The 21349-nt window shown below is 53.6% G+C and overlaps 1 protein-coding gene across 1 annotated transcript in view; it reads right to left on the bottom strand.

Annotated features, from left to right (window-relative positions):
- LOC113971712 (heparan sulfate glucosamine 3-O-sulfotransferase 3A1-like) overlaps window positions 1-19382 on the bottom strand; it is a 33870-nt gene extending 14488 nt beyond the window's left edge. Inside the window, exon 1 of the mRNA XM_027691896.1 lies at window positions 18823-19382. Within this exon, the coding sequence (XP_027547697.1) occupies window positions 18823-19382 (560 nt within the window). The remainder of the gene's footprint in view (window positions 1-18822) is intronic.
- Between the last annotated feature and the right edge of the window lie 1967 nt (window positions 19383-21349).

Below are 21349 nucleotides of genomic sequence, written 5' to 3'. Positions count from 1 at the left end.
AAACTGGTGGTGGTTTGGAAGGCTCCTTGCTGCCCAGGCTGCTGAGGAAACCCCATCATGCACCCAGAGAGCTTTGACCTGCCCCCTGCTGAGCTGCCTGCAGAACTGGGGACCACCAGCCCTGTTGTGTCCTGCAAGTACCCCAGACCCTGATGAGGGGACACACATTGTGTAGTTGATGCCAGTGCTTTCATCCTGATGCCTGTTTCTGCATCCCAAACTCAGGAATCTGCAGTGGTTCCCTCCCACTGCTAATGGCACACCTGCCCCCACCATGAAATGGGATCCCAAATCAACACAGTTCTCTGGACAAAGCCCCTCAGGCAGCTTGTGTATTCCCAAGCCACAAAAATCACATCCAGCTTGAAAATAATCCCCATCCCTGGTGCTGGGGGTTCCTGTGTGGACCAAGCATCACCCCTGGGAACAGTATGTAGGACAAGGGCTCCTGTATGGAATGATGCACATCCCCAGCACAGCTCTGAAAGCATCCTGATCCCTTGTCAGCTCTGGGGCTCCATTCACCACTCACACAGAGGAAGCCAGGAATAATTCCAGAAAAGCCACAATCAAGTGAGCTCCCAGGCCAGCAAAGTCTATTGTTCCTTTGTCTCTCACTATATTATCTCTGTCCCCTGGGAGCTACATTATTGCCGGCAATATATAATGTGATTTGCTTGTTTTCCATGTCTGCCTCATTTTTCTCAGGCACAAGCACAGGAGCACCTTCAGCCATGCACTGAGCACAATGCATGTGTTCTGCTCAGGGAAGAAGAGGAGAAGGGTGGGAGAGGAGCTGGGATGGGACCTGGAGCTGGAGAGGGGGCAGTGGGTGAGAAACTGCAGGCAATGTGAAGGGGGACAAAATATTGGCTAGAAATTAGAAGGGCATGGAAAAACCACTGAATGGAGGTGATCTGGGAAAAAACACTGTTCTTCCATCCTCCTTCTCTCTGGAGAAGGAGAAATCCCACCAGGTCTCAGAGACTAAAAATCAGGACCTAGTGAGTGCAGGGACTAAAGCAGCTAAATTAAAACAGCAGAAGTTGGAGGTAGGGAAATAATATTAGAAATGGGTAGTGGATGCAGCAGGCTGGGACCATATGGACTGCATGGCCACACTCAAAAAGTTCTGGACATCCTTGTGACCCTGCAGGTTAATGGACCAGCTGCTGGGGTTTGTTGGAAGCAAGGAGGATCCATCCCCCAGGATATGGTTATGTTGTCCTAACAATTCAACAGAGACTATTATAAAGTTTAGGAAATTACTGTGAATATAGTGCTGGAGATGGGTGTGTGTGTGTGTGTGAGGCGTGTGTGTGTGTGCACATCAGCAGAGAGGTGTATGAAAGACCCAGACACCTCAAAAGACCTCGCTGTTGAGAACAGAGGTTGTTCCTTAAATTATGCTGAGAAGTGCCTTCTTTATATATCACTACACATTTCCTCCTGCTGCAAGGCCAAAAAATCCTCCATCTGTATTACAAGAAAGGGAGCCTGACCTCAGGCTATGATCTAAAATATACAGAGTCACACAAGTTTACCCTTGCAGTGATTCTTCATCCTTCCCGTGCCAATTCTTTGTCCTTTTGCTAAACGAAACTTTAATGGCTGGAAAAGGGCTCCCTACTTTCATTCCTGGAGCAAAGCAGCCAAGTGCAAAGAGGGCAAAAGTCTCCAGAAAATAGAAAGCTTCAAAAGATTCTTCCTGGCCTAATTTGCAAGTTGTGGGCAAGGCAGGGGCTGTTGCAGAAGGAGCTGCACAGAGCACAGGTCCCTCCGGCCCCGCAGTCTGCGCAGGGAGCTCAGCCACTGCTCACAAGGTCGTGCATCAAGAGCTCTTTCCTGTGCTCAGCGATTCCAAGGAATGCATCACTGTCTAACCTGGCATCAGAGCCATCTGACATATTTCAGGAAGTTTTAGTTGATAGCAGATCTAAATTTCATGAGTAAATGATACAGGTCTGGCTGCTCTGTAGGTTTGTACCACGCTCACCTTCAGGACGCTGCACGGGGGGAGGCTGGGGGGATGTGGAGGCTGTGGCTTGGACATCAGCATGACTCCGAGGTTGTTAGGAGTGAATACAGCGTAATAATGGAAAAATAATAATAATTTAAAAAAAAGAAAAATAAAGAAGGAAAAGTCCTCTTCAAAATGTGAATGGATGAAAAAAAAAACCAATTAGTGACCTCAGCTTCGTGAGTCAATTTGAGTCATTTAGATCCAGGTCAATTATTATTCCTCTTCCTCACTCAGCACTGCACTGGCACGGGTTGGGGTTTCAGATCAGCTCCTGAAGATGACCCCCAGCCTCTCCTTTTCCAGGGCTGCCCTACTTAGCAAGATCAACCCTCCTTCACCCTTCATTTCTCAGCATCCCCTTTCGTTGTGTTCCCCCTTTCATCGTGTTCCCCTGGGAATATGTAAGAAAATGCAGGAAGAACTGGCTAAGCCCATGCTGATACTCTGTACAGCAGCAGGGATTTCAAATCCACACTGACACCATGGCCCACCTCAACAGTTGGCCATCACCCTGTGGTGGGGGCTCACCTTGGAGGGCAGCAGCACCAGTGGCACTCTTGGCATGCTGTAATATCTCCATCACAACATGGAGAGCCATGGAGGGCTTTGGGAAGGGATTCTGTGTCTTGGGAGCCCAGGTCTCCCAAGGAGCAGTGAGATTTCTTCTCTTAAGCCACTTTGGAAAGCCCAGACGGGACCCCTGGAGATGAAGACTTTGCAGTGGGATCAAAGAGACTCATGGAGATAGCAACGAGGATTAATGCTTCTGCAAACACACTGTGAAAGCTTCTTAGTTATTCCAGTGAGGCTTTCTCCAAAGGGGCCTAAGGGAGTTGGGCACTTAGAGCTCACTCGGATCCTTTATTTAGTTTGCAAATCCTGCGCTGGAGCAGTGCAGCAGTGTGACCCCTGAAGCATTACTTTCTGAGAGTGCCTGCTTGAGTGAAAAGCTGAATTGATTCTGGCTGCGTTGGTGGCCTCCCACAGCTGCTCTTTCTCTGTGTTGGAGGGAGCAAGGAGGGAGCGAGGCTGCCGGTGGAAACAGTTGAGGGTACAAAGTATTTAAAGAAATAAATGAGGGACCAACCCAACACTGAAACCATGTGGGCTGTGTGTTCAAGGGAGCCACTCAAGGTGGCTCTGATTCCTTCCACATGGGTTTATGCTGGACAGCACGTGCTGGAGGATGCTGCTCCTGGCAGATCCAGGCTGTGAGTGACCTCCATCCAGGAGAGCAGCATCTCCGGTCCTCCCCAGTGGATTCCACCACCATCTCTAAGAAAGCTGCAGGAATCCCTTATTTCATGAGTTTGGTTACTCTTCACATCTCCCTGTACTTTTTTTTTTCTCCATCACCAGCCTTTTACAGTTAAAAACTGTAGAAAGAAGACCCGGGTGGGAGTTTTGTTCCCCAACTCGTTACATGTTCATGATGTCCTAAATCATTCCTACCACCACTTCTAATCCTACTGCGGGGGGTTCCAGCTCGGGGAAAGCAGTATGAGGAAGCTGGAAAAAAAGGCAGAAAAATAAACAAAGAATCTGTTTTTGTGCAACTGCTCCTCACGATAATAATAACAACAATAAAATAATAATAGTAATAGAAACACAGTTCATGGTCAGGCTGCTTTCCAAGCCTTCCCACTGGGTCCCCTGGCTTTCATTTCATGCCCCTCCCATCACCACAAACTGGACAGGGAGCCCCATCCACTGAGCCCCCAGCACAAAGCAAACGGGTTCAGCATTGTTGGGAAACATGGCACACATGTGACATGCTATTGTCCCTAATTTGATTAATGAAGCCATCACGCTAACAGGGCATCCCACACTCCCCCCAGCACCTTGTTACTAACCCACGCCAGGAACTTCCCAGCAGAGCATTAATTCCCCAGTACTTGCCTTTCCCAACCTTGTCAGGTAATTGTTTATGAAAAGATGAATGTATACAATAATACTGGGTGAAGGGAGCTGATGTATGCGGTGTTAATGAATGAAATAATCAGTTTGGTAATAACTGGCATGTGTATTTGTCAAAAGGGAACCAGCAGGACATTAGCATTCTGCAGCCACCGAACCTTTATCTCCTGGTCTTGTGTTTGACAACCGCCCCCAGATAGTCCATGAATAAAATACAGAGTAGTACCCAGACATAATTAAACTGCCAATGTGGATGTACCTAAATGAACTTGATATCTTAATGACACTGGATAGCGCGCGAATAATGAAGGCGGCATGAAAGGGACGTGCATAATGAGCACAGACACCCCGGCTGGCGCTGGGGCACGGCCCATGGGGACTGTCCCTCGCCAGGGGGGCTCCTGGGCTCCTTGTTAGCATCTGGGGCACTTCTCAGCACGTGGAACATCTCCAGCTGCTGAGGGGACCCGTGCCAGGGCTCATCCATGCACTGGGGATGGAGTCCTGCCCCTCTTGGTGTGAGGGCTGGTGCCCTGCAGTGCTGGCAGGGCTGTGGTCACAGAGGGGCTCTCACACTGGTCCCCTGGCACGTCTTGCCCTCCCCCTCCAAAAATCCCTCCTTTGCCCCATCTCTCTGCCCCTAATTCTCGTTGCTCCTCCAGAGACCTCTGGCACGCTGCTGTGCAGTGCAGACGTGATTTTAGGAGCACTTTACATGATTAGATTACCAAACATGTTCCTTTTTTATTTTTTTTTCTAGCATGGAGATGGTTTTCGAGGAAAGTGGCCGGTCCTTGGGGATGGGATGCTCAGAGGATGTCCCAAGATAACTCAGCGGCACGTGCAGAGCTACAACTCCTCATCCCCATTATCCACAAACAGCAAGCCAGATGTGTACTCTCCCAGCACCCATGGGTGCAATCCTTCCTCCAGAGGATGCTGGGCACCCCTGACAGCTATTCCAGCTCCCCCCACAAAGCTGCTCCAGTGTGATGCTGCAGGCCACAGGCATTTGCTCCCAAAAGGCAGGTTTGATTCCCCCTCCTTTGGTGTAGCATCCCACTGGGCTTCTACTCCACCCTGCTCCGAAGGTAATTGTTACTTATTGCTCTAATAACTCTAATTTTAGCAGCAAATGAGCGCTGTACAAAGTATCGGTCTTATTAAAGAAATAACAATGGGAAGCTGGAGCACGCGCTTGAGGGGAAGGAACACTCCCCCGGCACACGGGATGCAGCCGTGCTGGTATTTGACAGCAGCAGAGTCCCTGCCTGCTGCTGATAGAATTCCAAGATATTTGAACACAATGAGCTCAGCCTGTAGGAAAGCAACCAGCTCGATAGGGCTCTGCCGTGACGTAATCGAGTGGGGGCCCAGGGACTGTCACAAAGCCAGCATGGGAAATGTGACCTGGAGCAGGTCCTACCTCCCTCTAAAAAGGAGATTAGGGAAAAGTGCTTAATGCAAATGAAAAAAATTACAGCAGGTTTTGGGGAAAACATCTTAAATACTTGTCAGTGTTCAAGGCCAGGTTGGATGGGGCATTAAGCAACCTGGTCTAGTGGAAGGTGTCCCTGCCCCTGGCAGGGGGTTTGGAATGAGAGGGTCTGTAAGGTCCCTTCCAACCCAAAACATTCTGTGATTCCATGAAAATCCAGTAGACAACAGAGCTGGGCCCAGCGCAGGGAGAGGCAGCACCGAGAGCAGCACAGTGGAGGAAGCACAAGCAAGTGTGCTGCAGGATGGAGTACTGAGAGGGGTTAAAAACCATAACCCCTGTTTGGGCCAGGAAAAGGGAAAAGGTGGCACTGGTGTGATCCAGCCTGCTCAGGGAGGTGATGGGAGTAACTTGGACGTGTGCTCACCCCCACCACGTCTTGAGCAATGACAGTGAGAACGATGCAGCCAAAGAGCTCAGGTCACTAACAGGTGAAACTTTCAAGTTCCTGCACTCAGCCCCTTTCCCCCACTGGATATTTGGCCCTGACTGCCAATTCTTTAACCATTGCTTTCCTTCAGACATCCCCGTGGTGCCCCCTCATGAGACAGTAATGGGGATTTCATTAGATTAAATAACTCCAATGAACCCCAGAGACCAACAGCACTTTAAACACGGAGCTCAGAGTCAGAATTACCGTTATTTAACATTGATTAGATTACAAGGCAAATCCAATTTTTCCCTAACCATATGATGGCTCTGATTTGCCTGGCGGGAGATGTTAAGGACGGCATTCCTGGAAATCTCTGCTGGGGGAGGCCATGCCTGAGTCAGCAATGTCGGGGTGACCCATGGGCTTGTGTCTCCAAGTCCTTCTGTGGAGAGTGTGAGCAGGGCTCAGGAAGTGTCCCCATTGTCCCTGCTCTCGCCTTGCTCCAAAGCTGGGGGGGGCAGGTGGATCTGTATCTGCCACGTTGGCTTATCACCCCCTCCAGCAGGAATATCACCAGAAAATAACAGGGCCTTTTTGACCCATGGCCCTGCCATGGCTCGGGCCATTAATCACCGCCCAAAGCTCCCTCCTGACTCTTTCCCCACTGAATCCCAGAGCAAGGGATGTGCCTGGTGGCTGTGGCACTGCCCATTGCTGGTGCCTGAAAGGAGAGGAGGGTGGGAGAGTACCCAGCTCTGTCCCTTCTCCTCATGCCCAGGATCCTGTTGGAATCTGTTTTATGACTCTGGGCTTGGAGTTGGTTGGGTGAGGTTGGTCAGGGCAGGAGTGGGATCATCTCAGGAGGTGTGGCAGGTGCCCCCTCCCTGAGGACAGCACGGGATGGCTTTCAGTGAACACTGCACTTCCCTTCCTAGGGTGTGCTGGGCATTTAATGTCTGGCCTGGGAGAACAGCCAGGACAGAGCTTCCTCTGGACCCCTTGGCTGATCATGTTCGGAAGCTAAGAGGTCAAACAACCCCTAAATGCATTCCCTACATCAGGCAATCCCAGGAGCAGCAGGCAGGCAAGAGCACAGCCCTCCCAGACAGACAGACAGACTCCCACGAGAGCTGGCTCAGCTGCTGGTGCAAATCTCACTGGTCTGATAAATCTGGCATTATCCAGGGGATGTGTAAGGAAAAGGGGAATTTCTGCTAGAGTTGGCTCCCAGAAACAAGGTGGCCATGACCAGAGGCCAGACCCACCAGGGCACCCACCCTGGGCTGACCACAGGCTATTCAGCAGAAGCTCCCAGGGATGGAGGGGAGGAGCAGGATGCTTGTCCTGCCATGCTGGAACACCCAGTGGGCTCCAGTCTGGGTCCAGGCTCCTCCACCCCACTCACCCCCATGTGTCCCCAGAGGTGTGATGGCCAAGAAAGCCCCCAGGAGCAGCCAGGGCTGAGCACAGCCCTGCAGGTCACCCCACCTTGAGCTTCTTCATTTGGGTGTGGACTCACAGCAGCTTTTACTGGGCAGCCTGATTTGACCAACAAAACCAAGCACTGCTTTCAGGGCTTTAATAAAATCCAGAGTTGCTCATAATTTTAAACCAGATTTGCTCCAGAGGAAACACACCCAAATTCCTTCCTCGCCTCTGCAGTCACCACCCCTGATGCCTTTCCCATCTACCTTCCCAGGGCTACAATGTGACCAAGCCCAGGCAGCTTCCCAATGAGAGCAGGGCTGGGACATTAGCTGAGAAAACAGCAGGAGCATGTGCTGGGGAGATGATTATATTGTCCAAAAAGTAATAATAATTTAAAATTCCAGCACTGTGATAGCATATTTCTCATATACCAAAGAATTCAGAGGTGTTTGCATCTTTCTTGGGAAAGGTGGTGGATCCCAATGGATAAATCAAGCCATGGCTTCTCCTGCAGCAGGAAACTGTGGATGATGCTGGTGCCTGGCTCCAGAGGGTCCAGTGAGCTGCTGCCTCACCACACGGCCTGGCAGAGGCAGGAGGTGATGAGGAAGCAACCAGTTTCTTCCTCCTGCCTCTGTTTTGGGGCAGGCTGCAGGGGAGGGCAATAAATGCTGGATTTTACTCTCATAAAGCCCCCTGAACAGCCAGGCTGCAGGGACGGGAGCACCGGGCACGGGGACACATGCAGGCATCAGCTGTGACCCGGCAGTTCGCTGTCACTTGGCCAAACAACTCAAGTGCAATTAGGAAGCACCGAGCAGATGAAGCTGTAAACTCCAAACCCAGCGCTCCGAGCTCGGCTCGCCCGCGCTGCCGCATCCCACCGTGGGGGCAGCGGGTCCCCCGGGCTGTGACAGAGGGCCACGACCCCCCGGGAGGGGAGGGCAGAGCTCAACCTGTGCCATAGCAAACAGAGCAGCCCCGGCGCCCGGGCAGGCTGTGCTGACCCCGACCCGGGGCACTGCACACGGTCAAACTCGATTAACTGCTGAGCGCGGCATCTGGGTCAGGCGGGGCGCTCCTTCCCCAGCCCGGCCCCTCTGGAGCCTCCCGGGCTAACTGACTCTGTCCTACTAAATTCTTTTGGAGGCTCTTCCAGAGGGTTTGCTGGTGCTGGGAGGGCGGGTGGCAGGGCCAGGAGCAGGCAGAGCATCACCACGACTTGTTACAAAGGCGGCTCTGGGGCTGAGCACCTCTGCCCTGGGTCTGGTGCCTGTGCTGGGCTGAGCAGGGATCACACCCCGGGCATGTGGGAACAAGGTTTCAACCCGATGTGACTCCATATCCAGGCCTCTGGGCATCTTCTGCATCTGCCTGTGGTTGGAGCAAACACAGCCCAGAGCGGGCAATGCTGGAGGGACAGATCCTGGTGCCCACTGGCTGCAGAGCTGGCTGGGTTTAAGGGCTGACATTCTGAGCAAGCACAAAAAAATGCAGTCCACGGGTGGGTGTGAATGGCTGGGAGACAATATGTGTCCCAGGGGAAGCAGTGAGCTTAATGTTTTGTGAGTAGCTCATCAGCATAAACCCATTTCACAGATGGGGAAACTGAGGCACGGGACAGAACAGGCCCTTGCTCACCACCACCCAGCCAGCTGAGTGTGTCCCAAAGCCTCCTCAGCTGCCCTGGGTGACACAGGAGATGGGCAGCACGTGCTGTCAGGGCCATGATGTCCTCAGGAGCTCAGCTCTCCTGTCACTGCAGGCGCACAACAAAATCCCACCTCCTGCCCAAGGAGGGTCCAACTGAGCAGCTGGGCAAGAAACATCTTGTTCAGTCTGTTTAATGTCTGGTCTTTCATACCTTCACCTCTTCACTGTGAAACAGACCTCCTGCCACAGGGAGTGGGACCAGGCGATGCAGCATTCCCATGGCATCTTCCCTGGAACACATATTGTCTCCCAGCCTGTGGACTGGTCTTTCTGTCCTTGCTCAGAAAGTCAGCCCTTAAACCCGGCCAGGTTCGCACAGGGCAGAGGACTGGGGCTCGTGCCCTCCATCCAGGCAGCAAAACCCTCCAGCAGATGGGCAGGAATGAAGAGCCAGGGCAGCAGTTGGACTTCAAACCACTCCAAATGTTTGCAAAGCAAATGTTGGTCCTGGCGAGGCTGCAGCAGCCCAGCCCACAGGTCACTGCCAACCCTGCTGCCATGGCACAGAGGAGCAGCCTTGGATATCCTGGAAGCCCATAAATCTGAAGGGATGCTTCAGAAAGTTCAGCTGTGCTTACCCAGCTCTCACCAGCCTGTAAATGATATATCTTTTTATTCTTTGAACTGACACAGTTCACACACATCCAGGCTCTTCAGCACTAGAGCTGTTGGGAAGCAAGGATTTGATGGACATTTATATCCAGATTACCCAGACCATGGTGCAAAGTGCACATGTGCCTGTGCTCAGCATCTTCCTCCTCCTCTTCCTCCACATGGCCCTGCCCTGCTGGGGAGGCTGGCTGGGACAGGGCACACAGGGCAGCCAGGTGCTGGTGGAAACAACACACAGAAGCCAAGCCCTGCACAGGAGGTGTCTGCACCAGCTGTCAACCCCAAACCACACTCCTCTGGCCCAGCTCTGCATGTCACTGCCTGTGCTCTGCTTGCTGCAGGCAGTGAGATTTGCCTTTTGTGTTTTTCTCCTCCTTTAGAGATGCTGGAGGTACTAACAACCTTTGGCACACAGGTACAAGACTGCTAAATACCAGGCAAACATTTATGGGCAAATACTCATATTCACACAGCAGAGTTCAGCAGTGCAAGGGGGCAGGGTTATTGCACAACATTTGCTTTATGCCTTGCTGTGACATGCAGCTTTTGCACAGAGAAAAACCCCAAATTATCTTTCAGAAACAACCACTTCCCAGCCATCAAAAGCCAACCACCCAGAGCTCTGTGGTGGGTCTGTGCCAGCAGCACAGTGCCCAGCAGGTCTGTGGACAGGGAACAAAGATGACTGGAGCCAGCTGAAACTGCAGAGTTAATTTTTAGGGGCAGAGACTAGAACTACCTGAGCTGGAAGTTAGCCCAGACAGGGGGATTAGCACCCTCAACCTGTGTGAGAGGGGTCAGGGGAACTTTTCCTGACCTTCAGCAGCAGGAACAGGTTGAGGAACATCCTGCAGCAGTTGTTGCAGAGCAGCACCAGGGGGACAGGGCTGGTGAAGCTCAGCACAGGCTGAACACCCGTAGCTGATGCTTGTACCAGCAAACCTCCCTTCCTGCCACAGTCAGAGGAGAGCAGCAGCAGCTGGAGGTACAGGACAAGAGGTCCCATGTGCTCAATCTTGCCCACAGGCTCTGGGTGCTTTTCTGCCTGTTTCCCCACTGGCAGAGTGGAGCATCCAACATTCCACCAATGGCCATGGCACAGCACTAACCCAGGGACCATCTGCCAGACCCACAGCTGTGCCCTGGCTCTGCCAACATCCCCTACCAGGGAGGTTTTGGGAAGTGAGGAACACCAGAGATAAGGCCTCTGACCCAGCACTTGTGTCTCAGAGGAGGGAGATCTCCCCCACTCCTGCCATCACCAGTTTTACCTGCACAAATCCCAGTGTGTTAATGGCACAACAATAATTGTACCCAGGATAACCCCCTGCTCCCCCATCCAGGCCTGGGGAACATGGGCACAGGTCACCCAGGAGCAGGGGAAAGCTGTGCCTTCCTGTACTAGGAGACCCAGGGTCCTCCAAAACAGCTTCTTACTGAGGGTTAAGCAGAACTTGGCAAGGTCTAACCTGGACTCCAGCAATGCTGGAAACCAAAGGGATTGAAGGAGCAAATTGCCAACCAAGGGAACAACTATGGAGGCAAAGTCCAGATGCAAAATGGGGAAAGCAGCATGTCCAGCTGCTGGACATTACAGAGGCTTGAAGCACATCAGCAGTGTGGGGTCACTGATCTGGAGCATGTTTGGGGGGTCTCTGCTGAGCCAGGCATCTCCTTTGCTCCCTGCACACCACCTCTCCTGGGTACTGCATCTCCTGCCTTTCACTTGCTATCCCTGCACTGGAGGGGTCAGGACACAGAGCTTCCCCCAGGTGGGAAATCCACATTTCCTCACTTGTTTTACTGAGCTGGAACATGCCAATGCTTGGGGATTTCTCTCAGATTGGGCTTTCCAAACAGTCCAGTTCAGACAGTGCAAGAGTGCTTAAATAATGCCAAAAGATGCTCAATGTTACAAGACCATGAAAGCAGAAGTGAAACAGCAATGACAAAACACAACACTGAGAGGCCAAAGCTGCAGATGTGAGCACACAGACCCACATAAACCAGGGATAAACACGGAAAGCAATACTATTGGATTTGATAATTTTCCATAAAAGGCTTCCCCAGAGAGCAGGGGCTGTGGGAGGGAGCCCTCTTCCAACGGGCAACAGCAGAAAAACATCAGCCTGGCTTTTTGGGATTTTCAGTAAAAAAACAACCCCACAAAAGAGAGGTATATGAAAATAAATAAATAAATAGCCAGCTTCCCATCGTGATGTTGTGCTTGAACCTGAACCTCTCTCCCCAGGGAGTGTGGGAAGGGCAGTTGTGGTCAGACCTGATCTGACTGTTCACATCCCAGTTTCCAGCCAACAGGAACTGGAGTCAATGGGTACAGCTGGAACAGGGGAGGCTGCTCCATCTCCCACAGTCGGGAGCCAGGCAGGATCCCGCTGAAGCTGCTGTGCTGGCATCCAAAAACTTCAGGGATTGGTGCAAGGAAGGTGTCCAGATGCCTGGAATTGCCCCTGTGGGAATTTCTTATGCGACGCTTGGGCACAGCTGCTCGGCCGTGGGGAAAACAACCACACGAGGCTTCCAAAAGCTCCCCCCGGGGCAGTGATGGGAAGTTTCTCCTCCATCTCCCACCAGAGACGTACTCGGCAGCAGCCTCGAGCCTGGGGGAGTTTGAGCAGGGATCTTTATGTCTCTGCAACAGATGGTGTTGCAACAGAAAGAGCACGTAATGAATCTCCTCACTTCCAGGAAGCAAGAAGGATGGTCTCGCCGTGCACGAAGGGAACCGGCGATTTCTTTCGCTGAAAGATTTCCTCCTGCAGAATCACATCATTTGATGAAAGAAATGCCAAGAATAATTCACTTCCCCGAGCAACTCTATTTATATTCTCACTGCGGTCACCGTCCTGCTCACGCACCCCTCGGCAGCCACGGGGCTCAGGTGGGCACAGCTTGGAGCTGAACATGTTTAACTCCAAACCATCAAAACCTGATTTTCTTGGGGGTTGGGTTATGCAGGAGACAGGCAAAACCACCAGCCACTGTCATAGTCCCTGGGATGCCCCCAGACCCTGAATGATCACCCCCACAGCCCCACATGGGGCTTTGGAACAGGGTAAGACCCCAGTATCCAACTCCAGCTACATGACTGTAACTGCAACCTAATCCACTTCCCTCCCGTAATACCTGCACATAAAGAGAATTTGCCAAGATTTATGGCCACAACACCCGCCCCTGCTGCCCCTCACCAGCCTCTGCTGCTTCCCTGCAAAAGCAGCTTGGGTTACCTCGGGATTCTCCAGGGGAAAAGCATAATTAGCAGCTCAGGAGTTTCAATGCCTGTGTCAGGGAGGGGGCTCATGGGGGGTTATTCTCAGGTTTTCTGATCACTTGTTGTTTGCTCTGAACTCTTTGAAAAGGCACCAGCTCCATTCCCCCTCCCCAGACCTAACTGCTCTTATTATAGACTTCAAAAGGTCGGGGTGAAATCCTAGCTGGGCTGTGTTGAACAGACATACTGGTGGTGATGGTGTGGCCAGAGCACGGCCCTGGACCCCAGACTCCATATAATGACTTCCCAGGAGCCCCCCACCCCCCAAAGGCAGCACAGCCTGGCAGCAGGACAGGCTTACGTGCATAGGTGAGGATTTGCAAAATCCGGCCTTAAAGGGGGACTAGTGGTTTAAGCTGCTTCTCTCAAGTGTATCCCAATTTTTGCCATAAATGGGCTCCTGCCCCAGCCAGCTGGAGCTTTGTGCTGCTTTCCACAAGAGCCGGCTCTGGGAATTTTACTGACAACATCTTGGACAGTCGAGGCCATATTTTCATGATTGCTCAGCACCAGCAGGCAGGGCCAGGGGAGCCCCATTTCCCAGCACCCCAGGCTCAGGCAGAGCCATGGAGTGGATGGGGAAGGTGCTGATCCCCTCCAGGGACCAGGGTGTGAAGCAGTACTGAAGAGGAGGATGGGTCTGTTGACTTCTGAACCTCCCCATGCAGACCCCAGGACCTGGAGAGAAGAGTCCAGTAAAATCCCAAGTACTCATTTTGATGCCTTCTGATTGGAATGTGGTTGACTTCTCCTAACATGCCAACTCAGGAGCTCATTCCATCATCAGAAACAGACACAAACCCTGGATTCAAATCTCTCCATTAACAGAAAACAGAAGGGATACATAGAGATGCAAAAAGCTTAAAAGAATCAACAAAAATAATAACCCCTTTGGGGTCTTTTTAAGGAGTAAGAGGGGGAAAAGCCCAGCCCCAGGTCTTTGCAGGTAGATCTTGTGAGGAGCATGTGCCTGGACAGTGCCATCCCTGGATGGTCCATCCATCAGGTGTCCACTGCAGTGAGAGGACAGCCAGCCAAAGCCATGCCAAGGCTGCAGGACCTCTGCCAGCACCTCTGGTAGGATTCACCTGCTTTGGGTGTTATTTAACCCACAGCATAGCCCAACAAGCTCAGACTCCACACACCTCCTCCCCTCTGTGTGAGGAGAGGTGCCACAGGGCCACAATGCTGCTGTTCCACCCCTGCACAGGGCAGTGACTTCCCTCCCACCTTACAGATGGGCAAACTGAGGCAGGCCAGGACATCTCCCCAGTCAACCCTCAAACCATTTCAGGTCTTTACTGAAGTACCTTGGAGTGTCCAAGCCCAGATCACTCACAAAGGCAGTGGCAAAGAACATGAGCACCAGAACCAGTCTTATTTAATGTCAACAACCCCAACCCTGATCTCATCAGCATTTCCAGCAGGCTCCTTCTCCCCATTGCTCTTCCCCAGCAAAGAAACCTCCCTTCAATCACCTGTAAGCCCATCTCATCCTCCATCTCCCATGTCTCCTTGCCCACACCGCCCAAACCAAGGCACATACTCTCTTGTGCCAGGCTCAGCCCATCTCCTACAGTTGTTTACAGTGAATTACCTGTGCTTTGGGGCCAAGACCACCTTTTGTTCCCTTTTTATACAGCACCTGGCCCTGGGAGCTCAGTATGGGAGGTGTCTGATTACACAGCTAATAAATAAACAAGGGCCTTGATCCTCTTCAGCGTGTGGCTGTCCAAGGCTGCAATTTCCAGAGAAACTGCTGCAGGCTGCACTTGAAGCTATTAGTAATTCAGATGTGTTTGGGAGATGAGATGTTCCCAGGGCAAGGAGAAGGTGCTGCTAAACCAGATGTTCCTACAGGCAGGCGTGCAGACAAACAGGGAGTGAAAAACCCAGACTGGCTCAAACTCCATGTCCAACGGCACAAGCCCTGTTCTGGGCTGGGCACACCCTGAACGCAGGCAAAGACCTGGTGTTTCTTGCAGAGGCAGCAAGGATGGCTGGAGAAAAGTGGGCAGATGATCACTTAAAGGGGGTTTGACAAGGTCCTTCCTCCCGATGGCCACCTGGTCCTGCTCCACCTTCCACAAATTGTACTCACTGCCCTGACATCCCCCCGGCATCATCCACGCGCTTCTGCCCACCATGCCTACACTCCCACCCTCCTTCCCATGCTTACACAGCACTCAGAGACTGTGCGGCTGAATTATGGTGACCTCAAACCCTCAGGACCTCCAGGCCACCCGTTGCTGCAGGAGTGGCCCGACTTCTCCATCCCCGGCTCTGATTTCACCCAGATTTGAGGCACAGAGGATGGGAAACGGCACAAGGAGGGATGCAGCTGCTCGCAGCTGCTGTAAGCACATCCCCTCCCGACAAACCTCCTTTCCTCCATCCCAGACCTCTTCAGCAACTGAGATGTTCTCTGTTCCCTTTGACTCAGAAACATCAGTGCCTGCCTAGATTACAAAGAAGCAAGAAAAAAAAAAAAAGAAAGCCTCAGAGAAAAATCCCAAGAGGACATTAATTAGGAGCCAGAACTCCCCAGCTCTGGAAGCATCAGGGAGGAGCGATACTTAAACTCCCAACCTGACGGGGTAACTTTGAATCATCTTTCATCTTCCCCTGGATCGAGTGTGATCTAATGACATTAGCTTGGCTTCGCTCTAGTGAAATTGGCATCGGGGCTACAGAGGCAGGGAGATTAAAACATACGAAATAAATGTTCCTGGGGTGACTGACAGTATAATGACATTCCAACAGGCAGCTCAATCAGCGCGAGACTAACAAAGGATCAGAGGGAACCAGCCAGATTCACAGTATCACCCGCAAACACAGATATTTTCTTTTAATCCAGACATTTCTTTTACATGACTGGCTCAGCCCCTGTTCTTGGGAGTTTTCCCCAGGCTGTGTAGCCGTGCTGGGGTGGGGGATGGCAGTTGAACTCTATTAAAGCCCGTGCTCACCTGCTATTGAACTCTGTCAGCTCAATAGCCTTGTTCAGGGCTGCAGCAGCGATCTCGGCGCTGAAGTCAATGCGAGCATTGTGGGCTGCCCCCTCCCTCCTTTTGTCCCCGTATGGAGAGGGGACTCACAAACCCGAACCAGAGAAAGTTCCTTTCGGCACTCACAACTCCCCACACATGGGCACACACGGAGGTGTCACACTCACCAAATTAAACCCCTCAGATGGTTTTTACAAAGTCAGCCTCTCGGCAGGACAGCTGCCCCTTACCCAGGGCTGGAAGAGCCGAGCCGGTATTCCACTCGATTTAATGGATAGTGCTTCCATGCACTGTGTGGCAACCCAAAAGGTGACACCACTTGCTGTCACCAAGCCTGTGCCTCACCAGTCGCTGCCCTACAGGTATCACCAGCTGATGGGCTGCTCCAGGAGCATCACCCTCCTGCTGCAGCCACAGCTCAGCCACTTTCTCCATCCTCACAGCAGCTGCTTCTGTGGTCCTCCTCATGCTCAAAACCCTACAGTCACCCTGCCATGGTCCTGGTGGGGCATCCTAGTGACAGCCCACCTCCACGCTCCGGTGACAACGGCATCAGCCGCAGAGGGTGGCTGGATCTTCCAAGCCACAAGCCTGAGTCGCTGCAACAGCCACCAGGTTTTTGTTCCCTGGGACAGGGCTCTCTCCCCGCTGCTTCCTGCGGGCGCTGAAAGCCAACCCAAGTGTTTATACCTTGTAACGATGCTGTTTAGTCTGACTGCTGGGAAACAGCAGCGCACGTGAAACCTAAGCCTCTGATGCCAGAGATAAGGAATCGGGACCCCTGGCAAACATCTGGCCATTTCCCCGGCACTGAACCCGCATCAAAGATCACAGCAGACCCGTGGAGAGACATGGGGAGTTTTTAAGTGAGTATTTCTAACAGGCTGGTAAGTGGTGACCAGCGGGCTGACACCGCGGCTCTGCCACGGCACCGGGACCCAGCGTGTTAGTAAAGATTACTCATACAAGCAAAGCCAGCAAGATTAGGTCTCAAAGGAATAATCCCACACAAAGAATTCACTGTACCTCAGCCTCCACAGGGCTAATAAAAAAGAAAAAAAAAAGAGATGAAACTCAGTACATCAAATACCAGAACAAACAAACTGCAGCTCATGTGCCAACTGCTAAAACATAATGATTACACAAAGAGCGCTCGGGACAGCACCTCCAGTGAGTAAGAGCTGCAAGAGCAAGACCAAACCTCTGGAAAATTAAATCCCCTACATTAAGGGCTGTACTATGCCCTAAATGCCTGTGGCTCCTCCTCTGTCTAGGTCTGCACTCCTCGCTCAGGGACTGCTTCCAGAAGCGGGTCTGTCCCACTGCCATCTGCTCCTCAAGGCTTCGAGAGCATCTTTGATAAATGAGCTTTTCTGCATATCCACCATAAATTGCAGTAGATGCCACCCCACAGCCATGTGTTTATTTTTCAAAGTCAAGGCTTGATTAGAGTTCTTGAGGTTTTTCAGATTCGTTTTTAACGTTTCCTTTCTGCTACAGGGTCAGCATGTGGAAATTGGATAAGCACAGACTAAAAATATAATTCTGTAGACAGCTTCAGCCCACACGAAAGGAAATCTTTCTTCTCGGAGAACCCACACTCTGCTGCCTGCAGAAGCCTGTCGTGTTCCTGACACCGGCAGATACACAGGGAAGCTCATCCCTTCCACGTGTTAAGACTTTTATATAAACACTCGGACTGTCAGTACTATCCTACTCCACATTTCAATACCGCCACCACAAGCTGAGCCAAAATCATCATCTCCTCTCTGATAATAGCTGGGCTTAACACCAAAGCAAAAACAAGCTCCAGGGGTACTCGAAGCCCTCTCCTTCTCGCTTGTTCATTCAAGAAAGCCACAAACACAGGCACACTCCGAGAAAGAGCAGTGTCGCCCCCACCCCAGCCAATCCCTTCCATAGGAATCTGCCAGGAGACGCTGCTCTGTTCACTTTAAAACACACAAGGAAAACATCTAAACAACATCAGTGAGAACCTTCTTGGCTTAAACATTTACTGGCTCGCTCGAAAAGGGGCACTTTTTATTTTGTTTAAAGCAACACAAATTCATTGAAAGCCGAACCCCGTCTACCTTTCTGCTCGTTTCTCAGGCGAGGTGAGCGCGTGGGGTCACGCTCCTGGAACTGGCATTTTTGGTTACTCAGTATTGGGATGCTGAAATATTTACATGGGAAGCAGGTTTTTTTTCTCCGCACTGACTACAGGAAAGCCGCTTCTAACGGCTGCATCGCTGGGCTGGGGGTTGTGGGAGGTGACGATGCGATGCTTTGCAAGGGGAGGCAGCCGGGGCTGCGGGGCGGCTCGGCTGGGAGTCAGGGTGAGCCACCCTGACAGGTTTTGTAAAGCCCCCCTGCCCTGAGAAAAGTAGGGGAGCAGCAACGCTGCGGGACCCGTGCTCCTCGCCGGGAGGAGGTTACCTCTGCCTCAGCATCGCTGTGCATCCCCAGGGCGATGGCGTACCCACTGCTCTTCCCATTGTGTGCGGGGTCCACCCCCGGGTTGCAGGGGGGCACCCCCGGAGGGACCCTGCATGGGACGGGAAGGCTGGAGGTGCGCTGGGCAGGGAGAGGAGAGTCGGGGAATTCAGGGACGGGGTGGCGGAGAGCCGGGAGGGGAATGCGGGGAGAGACGGGCTGGGCGATTTGGAAGCGGGGACGGGAGGACGGGTGGAGCGAGGGGCTGGGGGGGGAAGCGTGCCCGAGGAACTGGGGAACGGGCAGGGGAGCTGAGGTGGGAGGGCGAGGCGGGGAGGATCGGGGGATGAGAAAAGGATCGGCGAGGGGTTTGCGGAGCGGGGACAGGGCTGCGGGTCCGGGAGCCGCGGGTGGGCGGCGGGTCCGGGCGGCCAGCGGGGGGCACTGCCGGCTCGGCCACGGCCCCATCCCCATTCCCGGCCCCATCCCCGGCCCCATCCCCATCCCCGTCCCGTCCCGTACCTGTACCAGGCGAGTCCCCGCTCGTAGTTGCGGTCGAAGAAGTGGGGCTCTGCGCCCACGGCGCGCACGTCGGGGTGCACCCGCAGGAACTCCAGCAGCGCCCGCGTCCCCCCTTTCTTGACGCCGATGATGATGGCCTGCGGCAGCCGCTTGCTGCCCTCGCCCAGCAGCAGGGTCAGGGTGCCGGCCGTGCCTCCCCCGCCGCCCGAGCCGCCGGCCCGGCTCCCGCCGCCCCCGCCCGGCACCTCCGCGCCCGGCGCCGCCTCCTGCCTTCGCCGCCGCTGCTTCAGCCGCTGCAGGAGCCGCTTGCGCCGCGCCGCTGCCGCCTGCCAGGGGGGCAGCTCGGCCGAGCCCCCCAGCAACCCTCCGCCGCCGCCCTCCTCCTCCTCCGAGGCGGCGCCCGCGGCGATGATGGGCCCGGGCAGCGTCTGGCAGCGGTCGGCCAGGCAGTAGAAGACGTAGAGGGACATGAGCAGGGAGCAGAGCATCACCAGGAACTTCTTGAAGATGCTGCGGGGCAGCGGCTCGGCGGCGGGGGGGGCCGCCGCGCTCACGGCCATGCTACCCCGAGGCGGCGGCCGGGCCGGGCCCTGGCCATGCTCCGCGGCCGCCCCCCGGCGCGGCCCCTCCGCGCTGCGCTCCGCGGGGCCGGGGGGCTGCGAGCTGCCGCATCCCCTGCGCGGGGGACCCGCCGCGGCCGCGCTTCAGGGGGGCATCCCCCCGCGGGGGAGGAAAGGGGGGCGCGGGGGCGGGTTTGGGGGGAGCGCGGAGCCGCCCCCGCTGCCGCTCCGGGGGCTGGAGGGGGATGCGGGACCGGGGCTCCGCGCGGGGCTCCCACGTGCGGCGCCCGCCGCGGAAAAACTTCGGCGGAGACATCGCCGGGCGCGGGGCGGAGCGGGGAGGGCGGCGGGGCCAATGGCGCGGCGGGGGCGGGGGGCAGAGCCGCCCCCGGACCGGCCCCGGCAGCGCTGGGGGGGCGGACCCCGCAGGGAAGGCGCTGCCGAGCCCTTGCGGGGCGAGCGGGGGTGTCCGGGAGGTTGTCCCAGGGGGTGCGGACATGCTCTGGAAGCTCTCTCGGGAGATGCGGGGGTGGCCGGGAGGCCGTCCCGGGGGGGTAGAAGGATGCGGGAATGTCCCTGAGCCTGTCCCCGGGGGTAGAGGGATGTGAGAGCCACCCGGGAGGCTGTCCCAGGGGGTGCGGGGGTGGCCACGAGGTTGTTCCGGGAGTAGAGGGATGCGGGAGCCCCTCGGGAGGCTGTCCCGGGGGGTGCAGGGATACCCTGAGGCTGTCCCGCGGGTGCGGGATGCCCCGTAGGGCACAGAGAGCTTACACAGATAGCACAAAAGCTATCTGGGTTAGCTTTTCCCTCGGTGCTGTCCACTTTCCAGCCCCAGCGGGAGCTCCCGCTGCCCGCGGACAGGCTCTTTTGGCAGCCGAACTCCGCAGGACTTTTCAGTCCAGCGAGTTCTGTGTGTTCAGACCCCGGTGTCTGTCTGACTGTGCTTTGTCCACCTGTCTGTGGATTTGATTTTTGAACTCCCCCCCTCAATCCTGCCGGACCTGAGAACAAATTCCTGATTTGCCCAATGATCACATCCACCCTTCCAGACGCAAATACCTTCACATGGAGGAACAGTCCCTGTTAAACCCAGTGAAACCACTGACAAGGGTGTAAAACACAGCTGTGGTATCACAGCTACACTGAGCTCTGTGCTGAACACACACAGAAAGACCTGGAATCAGCCTTTTCCCTGCTGCCTTGCACGAGTTGCCCCCAGGCTGGCTGCAGAGTCTGGCCCGCAGTTGGTAAGAAATATCTACAAACACAACACGATGTTGCTCTCGGAATTTGCTCTTCTCCTCTGAGAGTACATAAAATGTGGAAATAGCTCTCAGCTTCATGCCTCGCCTGCCTGATTCTAAGGGCTTCATTATTTCATTGCCTGTGGGAATGCCCTTTTAATTTGAAATGTTTGTCATAGATTATAGAATTTTTAAACAAACTTGCACATGAAACACTTGACTTAGATCTTTTTTTTTTTTTCCCCTGCTGTTTGGTGTGGACCTAGCTGAGAAATTAAACTTCAACTGCTTGGAAATAAAGCTGGTGTATCCACAAATTATTCAATGAAAAGGAGAGGAAAAATTGCAATGAATTATAATCAGCCATCTGCAGAGCTGGCTGCCTAATAAAAATGTGTTTCCAAATAGTAAACAGGCCAAAATTAATAACAAATGTTATTTGCAATGAATTATTCTATTAGATCTTCTCTCAACTTTATGGCATTTTTCCTCTCTAAGAAAAGAAACTTATCTTGAATATATGCATTTCCAAACCCATACCCACCCCAGCTGCAACGCAGCCAGATCACTTTATCTAAAAGTAGTGATTGATTCCAGCTCCGTGTGTTTGGTGACTTCAAGACACTGTAGCATTTCAGGTATTTCAATGCTCCAACATGTAAGTAGATGCCTGGTGTGTTTTACAAAAGGCTATAAGCAGGTTAGGCCCCCAACACCTCTAGG

Source organism: Neopelma chrysocephalum, unplaced genomic scaffold (assembly GCF_003984885.1).
Source record: "Neopelma chrysocephalum unplaced genomic scaffold, ASM398488v2 Primary Assembly neopelma1_84, whole genome shotgun sequence".
Taxonomy (NCBI): Eukaryota; Metazoa; Chordata; class Aves; order Passeriformes; family Pipridae; genus Neopelma; species Neopelma chrysocephalum.
The sequence above is the reverse complement of the archived record's forward strand: the minus strand, read 5'-3'. Positions and strand labels throughout refer to the sequence as shown.